Here is a 12,667-nt window from a genome sequence, read left to right as displayed (position 1 = left end):
CTTCAATACTATTGGTCCGTTTCAGAGGAAGAGGCGGAGCTCCGAGTGCTTCCGAGTAAAGCCGAGCGCTAAGGATCAGCTGACTGCGGCGCTCTGTCCTTCAATGGATCGTTTCTGATCTGTTCAGATAATCAAACGGAAAAATAATATTTGATTAATTGATTGATTGGTTGGTGAACGCCGACATGCCGTCGCTTCTGTTCTGCGGGCCGAAGATGGCCGCCTGCGGGATGGTGATCAGCATCTGGGGGGTCATCATGCTGGTAAGAAGCCAAATGGGAGCCGACTACTTCCTGAATATAATGCTATTAAATGGATCATTCTGATTTACATTTGACACAAAATGTGAAAGGTTGATATTTTATGATTTGATTTATTTCTGAGACGCTATGGAACCATATACAGATCAAATAATGGCTCAGGATAATTCCTGTGTGAGAGTCAGCAGATAGTCGGATCCCAGGCAGTTGAACTGAATGTACTGTGGCTGCGGATCTGTCTGCGTCTAATTAACGGGATGGGAGGTTAACCGGAGGGGTCACCCGGTGCTGGTGATGTTTAGGCCGGGGTGGATGATGGTCTTTAACCGGGACTGGTTCACTGATCTCCGGTCTGTTCTGACTGGTTCCTCCATGGCAGAGTCACGTGACCCTCATGTGATTCTCCATAGCAGGAAGTCCGATTTTAGCCACAATTCCACACCTCACAAGTCAACACAAAATGGCGTTTATCTCTGAAGAAGGATAAATATTTAATGTGGTTTTTTTGCTAATGAAATCTGAACAGTGCGGTGTGCCTCTGCACTCAGCCCCTCCACAGAGCCTAAGCTCCTACTGGCTGCAGGTGGTCTGGGGTTTTTCTCCACTCTGGAATTTGACCAGGCCATTCTTTCTGACCCATTTATCTGTTTTGATATAAATCATGCCGTAATATCTGTGGCTGGATATTCAGGTGGTCGTCCTGGAAACGGAACCTTCCAACAGCATGATGCTGCCACTGCCATGTGTCAGTGTTAGATTGAATTTGCTCACAACATTTTCCATGTAGATCTTCACAGATAAGTTCTTATTACTAGCATTAAATGCCATAGATTTTTCTGGATTTTATTTGGGGGTTTCGTATTAAAAGGGATGAATATGTCATAAAAACAGTTTTAACTGTAAACTGTAAATCCATCTCCTTCCACCTGATTTTATGCCCCACTGTGTTGGTCTGAGCGTCCCCGCTGTGCCCCCGCGCCTCATGTTGAGCCTCTGCTCTCGTCTTCCAGGCCATGTTGGGGATTTTCTTCAGCGCCAACTCGGCGGTTCTGATCGAGGACGTCCCGTTCACCGAAGACGACATCCGGGCTGAGTGAGTCCATGAAACGCAAGACGGTTTTGGATGTTTAGTCCTGAATCAGCCTGTCACCATGGCAACCCATCCCAGTAATTATTGCAACAAACGATAATGTTGTTGTTTGGAGACTATTTTCAGGTCATTTAATGATAATGGTATAATAATTCAGGTTTGCTCTCTTAGATACCAATAAACTTTAATTTTGTAACAAATTCTTGTCACTGGAACTGTGAGACGTTTTAAATATCCAAAACCAAAAATCACGCCAAAAACGGTAAATGAAACTGAAATAAAAACCACTCACAACAGAAACCATGAAGAAAACAGATGACAGTCTCTGTAAACAAATGAATATTAATCAGGATGGAAATCATGGGGATCATTTCAGCTTATCATGCCATGAATTGATTATTGATTAATTGATTGATTAATTGTGACAGGCCTCGTCCAGATAAAGCCAGGTTTGATCTGAAGGTTAAAACCAACGTCTGAAATCCCCTCAGGTTCAGTTTAAAACAGACTCTGGAGTAAAGCAGAAGGTTTAGTGGAAGGTAAACATGGATCTGGATCTCAAACTTAACTCTCTCAAAGCTCGTTGTGACTAAACGTCTGGATTAGTTTTTCTGCTCTTTGGTTCTTGGACTGAACATCAAATCGGATCAGAACTAGAACAGCATGAAGTTTTCTGCTTCATCCACAATGAAAAACCATAAGAAAAATATATCATTTTAATAATCTTTGTGGTGCAAAGGATCATATTTATGAAAAGTGAACATCTCCAAGTTCTTTTGACTAAATGAAAACAGATATGATCCAACAGCAACTCTGGTAAAAAAAAGTTCTGTTGGTTCTGCTGGAAAAAAAAGTTAAACTAAAGATCAGGAAGGTTTGAAGTTGCATCTAAACAATGAGCAGCAATAATCGGAGTTATCATTGCATGTAACTCAATAATAACTCGTATAATAGATTAATTTTCTCTTATATTTTCTGATATAAAAGAAAATTCATCTCATTCCTTTAGTTTGAAACTAAACATGTAATTATCAAACTAAATACTGAGTTTGAAGAAAAATGTTGAGTTTGAAACTGTAGCATTCTTAAATTAATGAATAATTTGGTGAAAATATGGCTGAAAACAGGCTAAATAACCTAAATTATGGCTGTTCATTTTTGGCTGTAACTTTACAAACATCTGGCCTGGGTTCAGGTCGTGTCTGGTTTGGGTCGGTCAGCCGGGTCAAGCTGGGACCAGAACCAGAACGCCGGCTAACCGCTGTGCGCTCTGTCCCGCAGTACGCAGCCGCCTCAGAGGATCTACGCTCTGTACCGCCAGGTGGGCATCAACTGCTTCATCGCCGCCGCCGTCTACGTGGCGGTGGGCGCCATCTCGCTCTGCCAGGTGCGGCTCAACAAGCGCCAGGAGTACATGGTGACATAAAGGGAGCCACGGCAGGGCTTGACCTCTGACCCCTGGTGATGGTTCACCACCCGACCTGCAGTCTGATTTGGTCCTGGATCAAGCGAGGGGGCGGAGTCTGGATAATTTATTCTGAATCGTGTTTACTGTTGATGTTTGTTGTTGGATGAAATGTTGCGTCGTTCCTCCAAACCATTCCCAGATATCTGTCCCACTGACCAACCAGGAGGAGGCCTGTTCCTCTTCCTCCTCCTCCTCCTCTTCCTCATCTGTGTAGCTGGTGGTGATGAAAATGTGTTCAACCCGTTCTGCTGGATGCTCCTTTACAATAAAGTGTGAATGTGATTAAATCCGGGCTTTTGTTCTCATTCTTCAGCTAAAACAAGCCAACATGTTGGTGAGCAAATGGAGCTCAGGTTGGCTGATCAAACATCTTCAGGCTGAAACTGAATGTCAAAGTAACATCCATGTTAGTAAAACCCAACGATCCCCAACCATCACACTTCCTCCTTCTTACCCACTGCACTTCCTGCTGCCATGTGCTGCCCAGGCTGCTGCTGGTGGTCCTGAAGCTACCGGCAGCAGCTACACACTTAGAGCTGAATCGATTACAGCTTCAGGACAAACCTGGACTTTTATAGTCCTGAAGCTACTGTGGGTAAACAAAGGTCAACACTAAACACAACAATAACAAAACAAATCTGGAATAACTAAGAACACACACACAAGAAAAAGTTAATCTAATTACTGTAAAACTTTATTGCTACTGTGATGTAAATTATTACGCAGTCAGTGTAACTCAGTAAAAGGCAAATTCTGTCCTATTTGCAAATACATTTGTTCTATGAGATGAAACTCTGGGGAGTGAACCACCTTTTGAAATAAACCTTTCAGTGTTTGGCTCTAATCAAATAAAATTATCATTAATTATTTGTATCCACTTGGAATAGATGAAAAACATAAATAAACCTGTTTTTACAGTGTCTATGGGCCAATGTGTTAAAATATCCAACAATAAACATTTATGAATATATTAATGAATATATTTCTTTATTAAACAGTGGATAAAAGTTTTTTTTTTTTAAATGACAACCGACATTTGGTTCATTTTCAGTTTGTTTCTTTACGTTTTCTTTGTTTTACCTAAGGATTCAAGCAGTAATCAATTCATTTTTAATAGGATTTACATAAATCGACTTTGTTATGATTCTGAAGGGCTCCTCCCTCAGCAATATGGCGGCGGTGACGTACACTAGCGCAACAGCTCATGGGAAATTCTCGGTCTTGGCGCGAAGACTTTCCCGTTCAAAGGCGGACAAAAAGAAAGCAGGATATTCCGTCGGGAATTCCTTTCACTGCGCATTTCACCGAGGCTTTAAATCACCATGTGAGTAGTGATTTATGTGAGAACATTGAAGCTTAAATCAGCTTCTTTCTAACAGAAAGGAACATTTTTCCTCCTTTAACAACAGAACTCAGTTTTACTGCTGGGCAGCTGCTACTGGAGAAAACGGTGTTCGGTGAGTAGCTTCAGTTTTGGGCTAATTTCTGAAACCATGACATGTTTTGCAACATTTAGTTAATATAACTTACTGTACCTGAACAAGCGCAGAGTCAAAAGGAAACTAAAGGAGATTTGAATCGGTAATTCAAATTGTGTTCAAACTTTAACTTGTATTTATTAGCTGCTGGTGGTTAGCTAATTGCTAACAGCCCCTTGGTTATGGATTTACAGTGAAGTTTAAATTAAACCTTAAAGAGATTATCTGTGTATCTGTGTTTTTAAGGTGAATAACAGACAGTAATATTTAAATTAGCAGAAGTTCAGTTTTCTGCTGGTTCTGTTTACCTCTCAGGTAAATAATTAGGTCCATTTCTGGGATCCATCCAGTTTCAGTTTCTATCTCTGTTCATGAATTGGATCGTTTACTCCAGTTGTTATTTTTTCAGGATGAAAGCTGCAACATAAAACTGCTCTGAATTTTAAAAATAGCTATTCTTTATAACCTCTACATAAATAAAATGTATTGTTATTATTGTCATGGTGAAAGTTTATATTTGTTCACAAATCAAGAATCATTATCATAAAAACATAAATTTTTTATTGAGACACCGGCTCAGAATGCACACGAAAACACTGAAGAAGAGAATAGCACCCGTAGAGAACAACATTAAAAATATGAAACATTCTTAATAAAAAGCTGGAAGAGAAACTGTGAGATGGGTTTTTTATATAAAGTGCAGCTTGAGTAGTCTGATTGGTTGGGTCTCCTTGTTCTTTATTTTGTTTGAACACTCAACCTGGACCACATTTTATCATTCAGCCGTTGAGTTGAAGGATTTCTGTACTGGTACATGACTGAACCACTACCGTGCCTTAAACATGGCAACCAGCCTGGGGTCTCCTCTGAACATCCACATTTATTTCAGTTACAGTGTTTGTGAAAAACTTTAGTCAGGCATTACTGAGCTATATTGGCATTGTCCAACAAAAAGTGAGTTGGACAATGCACATTGTCCAACATTTTGGACATTGTGTATTGTCCAAAATGTCTTCTCTAACCTTGTAAATACAAAATTTAAATTTAAAAACTACATTTTGGTTTGATGACAATGTACGCAGGCATTTCTATTTTTCAATGATGCATAAGCGATCGTCTTGGCACCTGAAGCATTAAAGACGCTATTTGGCTCAAATGTGAGATGTGGCATATGCATTGGGCCAGTGTTGTCCAAAAATCAGCCCACACAGAGAGATCATATAAGGGCCGGTACAGGCTGGCCTGCTCTGCAAGAACAGCTTCCAAATCACCCAGATAAGACCTCTTTGTTTTATTTAAGTGCAGCATCCACTCTAGAAAAATGAAATGCTGTAAGTGAAGAACACAATGACTGAAAATGTTTTAGCCAATTTGGATAATAAGCTGAACTTGACTGTATTGTTTGATAGTTACGATCAAACAGGAATGGATGTATGTTGCATTGAATTGATTTGTAAAATGCTTTAAGGTGACATGTTGTGAATTGGTGCAGTATAAATAAACATGCTGGTTTTGGCTATTAATTATAATTAAGGGGAATTATTAATAATAAAATTGGTATTTTATATCAAAATTACCAAGTTGGGCACCAACTACATTAGAAACATAACAGCCAACTAGTTCATTCTCCGTTATTTTTTGTCAATATCTGCTGCGTGATAACATTGTGAAAAAAAATCCTGATAAATGATTTAGATGAATTTGTTGGTGTTAACAGTGGTGTAAATCTCTCTTTGTCTCAGAAATGTGTGAAAGCTCAGACTGGAAGAGCGCCCTGACCGACATCCTGAAGGAGCTCCGCGAACCACAGTACCAAAGGATGCTGGAATATCTGGAGAAAATCCCTAAAAGTGTGAAGGATGACACAGCCAGAGAACATATGGCTCAGACCATCCTTGAGCATTATGGAGAGGAGGAGTCCATCGCTGAAATCAGGAGGATCATGGATAAGATACCGAGGAGAGATGAGAAAGTTCAGAAGCTGCTGCCTCCATTTGTGAAGAAACCAGGTGAGTTTATGCTGCTGGATCGGTTTCAGGTTCTGCTCAACATGCAGGGTCCAGAAGAGACCCTGAGGAGGCGGGTCAGGATTGTTCTGGTGGTCTGCTGTTGGTTGGGTGTTTGTAATGCACCTTTAATCTGTCACTGAACCGTCCTAATGAATCTATCAGTCCAAAGTTAAAACCAAGGTTCCTCCTAACTTCTGGGTTCAGGATGTTCTGCATTCAGACCCTGCTTTGGTTTCAGACCAAAGTTCAGAGCTGATAATAAAGACAAAGATCCAGAAATAATGACGGCATGAGTTCATAGAGCAGTGATGAAGCTGTTTATGAATGAAACTATAATTCAACAACTGCAGAGCTTTGACTGTTTAAACTGTTTTACAGGAAAGAAGAGGAAACCTGGACCAGAGTCAGAGGAGCAGCAGGAGTCTCCATCCGGTTGGTGAAAAACCTGAACTGTCCCTTTAAATGGGTTTAAAATTGCTCCTTTAAGAACAATGAACATTTCCTGCTGATCTTAGAGCTCCCCCTGCTGGGTAGAAAGTGAAGTTGAATCACTGATTCATTTCTCAAAATGTGCTTTGCTGCTGGTGAAAAACCTGCAGCTAGATTGATCTCAGTTCTGGGTCTGTTTACGGATCAGAACCAGATTAACTCATGTTGATCTCTGTGTTTAACAGAGTTAAAGAAGAAGAAGACTGAGAGTGATGATGATGATGATGATGTTAAAACTGGTGAGTTTTTACTCCCATGTCTTCAAACTGGGTTTTCTAACATGTTATGTAATAAACTTGTGATAATGAGTAAATAACTTCTACACACTATCAGAATCACTCAGCATGGTTGTATTTTTTTAGAAGAAACAAAACCTGCTTTTAAAATTCACCCTGGATACCACACACACACACACACGCATGTTGTACATAAATTATTTTCCTGGTTTAAAGGGGCGATATCATGTAAAAATATCTTTTTTTCCCTTTATTTTTCCATCATGTTATAACGTTTTTCTCTCATCAAAAACATTCGCTTTGATTCTTTCATGTTTGATAAATCCTTTAATCTCCATGGCAACCATTCAGCTGTCAAAACGCCTGGATGGACCTGGCTCCACCAATGAGGAGGAGCTGTGTGTAGAAGGCGGGGCTAGGTCCACCCAGACGTTTAGCCTGTCCTGAGCTCAGGTCTCTCCTGATATCATTAATCTGACCTGCTAATGATCCGCTGCTCTTCATGTTTAACAGGGTTTGAATCTGATTCAGATTCTTCAGGTGATGAAACTGGATCTGGTGAGTTTAATGAATCAACTTCACAGACAGAATCAAGTCAAAGTCTGTTTATAAAACTAAAGATCAGAGCAGAATCTCCCTGATTCTTCTTCTTCTACAGACGATCCAGAAAGTTCTCAGTCTGAGAAGGTAACCATCTCAGTAACCAACAGTAGAGGTTGCGCCAACTAGTCTTTGCTCTGCAATGACTTTTTATAGAGCTTGTTGACTAGTTGCAATCATATGACTAAACTGATTTTCCCAAGAAAATGAAAGATGAACTTGGTGAGTTTGTCAGTTTGAATTGTATAAAAATGTATATAATTTACCAAAGGGGTTCTGTAATAGGAGGTTTGCATGGCATGTAAGAAATATAATAAAATTCAGACAATGTCCGAGTGTCAGACATGTTTTCACAACTTGTAGACTTCTCAATGCAGACTGTCACTTCCAGTTCTGACAGTAAACGTGCAGATATTGTAACGTAACCTGAGTCACAGGACTACCATAGGCTAGCATTCAGCGTTAGCTTGTGCTAATTGACAAATCATGTTCGTGTCAAACACCTAAACAAAACACTCGACATTGTTATGTTCTTACATGGCCATCATCTGCAGATTAGAGATGAACAGTAGGAGCAGAACTTCCTTTTAGTCCCAGTCTTTACATAAATCCTGCCATGTTCTGCTGGTAGGTTTCAGAGGAATCCTTCCTAAAATGACCTGTGCAAACTGCAACTTTCTTTGGCAACGTCGCAGGGACATTGCCAAAGCAAAAATAAAAAGCATCCATGCAGCTCTGTTCTCCGTCACCTGGTGAAAATGTGTGTTTTTGGGAGGGAGTTTGATATACTGTGCTCCAGAGCACTGTATGACTTTGTGAAGTGACATTGCACGTATATTTTAGATATAAATTTACTGCAGAAAATGATAGATAAAAATTTAGATAAAAATGGACAAAAAGAGAATATATGACCAATTAATTATTAACTCTGTTCATTTTCTAGAAAGTAGAGATCCCTCCATGGGTAAGTTGGAAACTTCTAGTTATTACTACAAACATAAAATTTTTTCTCCTGTTTTGAAACATTTGCTTTGTGACTTTCTATCATTTCTCTGAACTTGTTTCCAGAGACAGAGCATCAAGCTGCTTAAGGAAAGTGGAGACACCAATGGAAAACGTGTAGGTGGAGAGGTTATGCAGAAATGTGCTCTGCGTACGTATGAAACCAAAAAGAAGCAGGAGAAGAAGTTCTTCCATCTGGCAGTCGCTGACGAGACCGACTGCATTAAAGTCATGGTATATGGAGAAGAACTATTTAATAAAGTAGAAAAGGGACGACATTACCTTTTCACAGATGTGGAAGTGCATGTAGTGTATGGTGAGATGGTGATGAAGGTGACCAACCACAGCAAAATCTCAAAGACTAACGGCATTAAAGTTCCCAAGACTCTGGAGCTGCAGAGTCAATATTTTTCCATCGAGGAGATCCAATCCTTTAAGAAGGAAACAGCAGCGAGTGTTAAAGGAACTGTGATGGAGGTAAGTGATTACTGCTGATAGCAGGTTCACAACAAGAGATTTGTGGCTCTCTGTGTTTTATTACTGAAAACATTCGATCGTTTCAAGGATTGGTTTATAATCACTTTTTGGTCCTCAGATTAAATGCCAGAAACTTGGTACCAAAGCAAATGCACACGAGTTCCAACTTGAAGATGAAACTGGTTCCATCTGGATCAAGCTGTGGTGCAAAGGACAGCTGAGAGGAACGTCAGTGGGAGATGTGGTCAGACCAACCTGCAGACAAACCATTACTTTAAAACGGTGTCTCTGAACTCCACCGACTTCACCAGAATTCATAAGGTACCGGTTATTATTCAGACTGCAGGAAATCCAGAGTGCAGAACGTCGTGTCTGTGTGACAGAGAGCGTATAAATGTGAAGTGGAATTAAAATTATGCATCTTTACTTTTTCCATATTCAAGATGAACGACTAATGAATGAATGAATATACTTTAAACAACATTATGAGGGGAGAAAATCTCACACTGAATCATTGGAACTGAATAAAAACGATGCTTTGTATGTTACAGAACATTATAAAGATCATTCAGGAATCTAAACATGTCAACTAATTTTATTCAGATAATTCAGGTGTTTGGTTACATGTGTATTAATTCATTATGATCCTGTTTCCCTGTTTGTGTCCAGATGAAAGCTACTGCTGTCCAGAGTGTCACCATGCAGATTGTAGGGATCATAGAAGCGGGAAAGGAGCAGTCTGAGCTGGACGTGCTGATCAACGACAAGTCCAGATCCTTCTTCATCCATTCTTCTCTCCTGGCTAAGGTTTTTGGTGTCAGTCTGGATGACGACTTCGAGGACAGACTTTTGAAGAAAATCCCGTTTTCAGCCAAAGGAAAAATAAAACAAAACAAAATCCAGACTCTTAAAGCTGCAAAAGCCACCAAAACTTAACAGAACCAGAGCTTTTAAAGCTGGACGTGTTGTGGCCATTTATGATAAAACAATCAAGCCAGAAGTGCCTGCAAATCAAACCAGCTGTTACCACCCACGGCCTGGAAATGTTGGTTTTTGGAACAAAGAAGCCCGCGACAGAACGAGTCTTTTTTTTTTTTTTTTTTACCCCTTTAGGGGTCTTTTTGTGGGCTCTAGTGTCTCTTATATGACAGTGGGCCGACAGGAAACGGGGAAGGAGAGGGGGGAAGACATGCGGCAAATGTCGTCGGGTCCGGGAGTCGAACCCGCGACGGCCGCATCGAGGACTCAAGGCCTCCAAATATGGGTTGCGCTAACCACTACGCCACCACGGCACGCCCCCAGAACGAGTCTTTTAAATTAAAATCCTGAATGTGCTAATGATGGAGAAACAACTTACCGTTAGGGATGCTCTGATCAGGTTTTCTGCTTCCGATACTGATCACCAATGAGGCCGATCTTTGCCGATCACCTGGATTGACTGTTAACTTTTTGTTTGTCACCATCTGACAAAATTAAGAAATTATCTGGCAATAAATTCACCTAATTTAGGCATAAAAAATGCTAAATTCTTGCAGGCACAATACAGCAGCTATTCAGTCAAAAGGGCAACTGAAAAACCTGCAGTCAGTAAAATAATATTTAACAGTAAGGCTCTCAGTTCCATAAATTAGTCAAATAAATCTGCCTATATCAAATAATGACAAGTAATAAAGGATGCATTCATTCAAAGTCAAACGCAGGCTGCATCAAAATAAACAATCTTTCGTTAGTGCTGATTAATGCTGGCTCTGATTGGTTGTTTATTCTGCAGAACACAGGAGGAGGCAGAGGAGATTTATTATTTTTTCAGAGATTATCTGTCTTGTGTTAGGACAGTGAAAGTTTTAATACATATCTAAAATATTTTCTTTTTTTAAGTTACGTGCTGCAGCTTTAAGCAGAGGTTCGGTGTGAGAGTTCACTGCAGGTGGAGCAGAAACGGCGCTACGTCTGTGGAATATTTCTACCAGTAGCGCGTAGCGGCGGTTCAACAACGAGAACAGAACCAGCGTCTTTCACCGCCAGCTCAAAGACTTAAATTAGTTTTCAGGTTATTTGTTTAACTTTCTGACCGTGATGCTAATCCGGGTGAGTGTTGGTAGTTGTGCGCTGCTTTACTGGCTGCTTATAAGATCATAGCTGACAATAAAATATTAACTTCAAGCGATACAAGTTGATTCAGTAGTTTGAAATATAATGTTTATGACAACGTGCAGGGGCTGCACAGTTGCTACAGTTGGTAGAACTGTTGCCTTGCACTGTTGCCTGGGTTCGATTCTGCATGGAGTTTGCATGTTCTCCCTGTGCATGCGTGGGTTCTCTCTGGGTTCTCCGGCTTCCTCCCACAGTCCAAAAACATGACTGTTAGGTTAATTGGTCTCTAAATTCTCCCTAGGGGGGAGTGTGTGTGTGCATGGTTGTTCATCCTGTCTGTCTGTGTTGCCCTGTGACAGACTGGCGACCTGTCCAGGGTGAACCCGCCTCTTGCCCGAAACGTTAGCTGGAGATAGACACCAGCAGGGACAAGGGTGTTAGAAAATGGATGGATGGATGTCAACGTGATAGGAGTTCGTCCTGCAATCAGTAGGTTGCCAGTTCGATTCCCACTCTGTTCTTCTCTGTCAATGTGCAGACACGTCACCCGCCTCGCCTGTTGCTGCTGGTCAGAGGGCCCAACAGGAGGCAGCCTTTGTCATACTGCCTCAGGGCAGCTGTAGCTACTATCCAGTAGCTCACCATCACCAGCGTGTGAATGGCTGCACTTTGGAGTCCTCTGGACTTGATACAATTATAGGGAATTTTCTCCTTTTGACAAGTTTATTGTATTTACAGTAGATCTTAACTTTTTATCTAAATCAACTATTAAAGGTCTTTCTAGTGATGGATGATGTGAATTAGCTATGCTAATTTGTTTGTCTTGATGCGTTTCTGGAATCTATCCAATAAACAGTAAAAAAAAAATTCCACATTGCAACGTTTTTTCACTGAGATCCATGTTCTTACGGGGAGAGTTGTCAACCACGCTACTAAAGGCAAGAGACTTTAATTCACTTTTGAGCAGAGACGTAGACACAGAGATACCATAATGTGTAGCAATTTCAGATAAATCAACTTTTCTACAAACAAGGTAGGATTACTTAAAAACTCCTCCATACTAAACTGCCATTCTCCAAATAATCCCGGACGAGCCCCCACTTTTGTTATACTTGCTGAACATGGGTTTGACAAAAACTTTGTGACAGTAAAGTTTTCAAGACGTTATTATGCCACAGCTCAGTCTTCAGCACATCTTCAGTGTGCTGGAATGAGAAGGACTTATTTTGGGGATGCAGTGTAAATCCTGATATGTAAGAATTATTGCATGTAGAAACAGCGGTTGGAACTGATTCAAACTTTTGAATTTTTGCTTGAATGACTGAATGGTGTATGATGCGGTTTGGGGTCCAATAAACCAGAGAAAACAATTGAACAGTACAGGCCATGTGATTTTAGAAGACAAAACTTTATCTCAGACTTTTCTACTAAATTGGATTTCATACAACTATTGAATGGATTCAA

The 12,667-nt window shown here is 40.5% G+C and overlaps 2 protein-coding genes across 2 annotated transcripts; both read left to right on the top strand.

Moving 5' to 3' along the window:
• The first annotated feature begins 40 nt into the window (after positions 1-40).
• Positions 41-3,105, top strand: rnasekb (ribonuclease, RNase K b). The gene is made up of 3 exons (XM_028032544.1): positions 41-263; positions 1,271-1,353; positions 2,632-3,105. Exons 1-3 carry the CDS (start codon positions 186-188, stop codon positions 2,774-2,776), a joined length of 306 nt encoding a protein of 101 aa, XP_027888345.1. The 5' UTR covers positions 41-185; the 3' UTR covers positions 2,777-3,105.
• Positions 3,106-4,022: 917 nt separating this feature from the next.
• LOC114153788 (uncharacterized) lies at positions 4,023-10,143 on the top strand. Its single transcript, XM_028032551.1, has 11 exons — positions 4,023-4,142; positions 4,225-4,275; positions 6,039-6,305; positions 6,684-6,737; positions 6,980-7,033; positions 7,544-7,588; positions 7,689-7,717; positions 8,574-8,594; positions 8,699-9,109; positions 9,228-9,430; positions 9,779-10,143. The coding sequence occupies exons 3-10, from the start codon at positions 6,041-6,043 to the stop codon at positions 9,399-9,401; spliced, it is 1,053 nt and encodes a 350-aa protein (XP_027888352.1). The 5' UTR covers positions 4,023-4,142; positions 4,225-4,275; positions 6,039-6,040; the 3' UTR covers positions 9,402-9,430; positions 9,779-10,143.
• Positions 10,144-12,667: the final 2,524 nt, after the last annotated feature.

Source organism: Xiphophorus couchianus, chromosome 11 (genome assembly GCF_001444195.1).
Source record: "Xiphophorus couchianus chromosome 11, X_couchianus-1.0, whole genome shotgun sequence".
NCBI classification, from domain to species: Eukaryota; Metazoa; Chordata; class Actinopteri; order Cyprinodontiformes; family Poeciliidae; genus Xiphophorus; species Xiphophorus couchianus.
This window is presented reverse-complemented; position numbering and strand designations above follow the sequence as displayed.

Coding starts and splice junctions, on each gene's coding strand:
- rnasekb (XM_028032544.1), top strand. CDS start 186: ATGCCGTCGCTTCTGTTCTGCGGGCCGAAGATGGCCGCCTGCGGGATG. Junction 264..1,270: donor TCTGGGGGGTCATCATGCTG/GTAAGAAGCCAA, acceptor CTCGTCTTCCAG/GCCATGTTGGGGATTTTCTT. Junction 1,354..2,631: donor GAAGACGACATCCGGGCTGA/GTGAGTCCATGA, acceptor TCTGTCCCGCAG/TACGCAGCCGCCTCAGAGGA.
- LOC114153788 (XM_028032551.1), top strand. CDS start 6,041: ATGTGTGAAAGCTCAGACTGGAAGAGCGCCCTGACCGACATCCTGAAG. Junction 6,738..6,979: donor GCAGCAGGAGTCTCCATCCG/GTTGGTGAAAAA, acceptor TGTGTTTAACAG/AGTTAAAGAAGAAGAAGACT. Junction 7,589..7,688: donor AGGTGATGAAACTGGATCTG/GTGAGTTTAATG, acceptor CTTCTTCTACAG/ACGATCCAGAAAGTTCTCAG.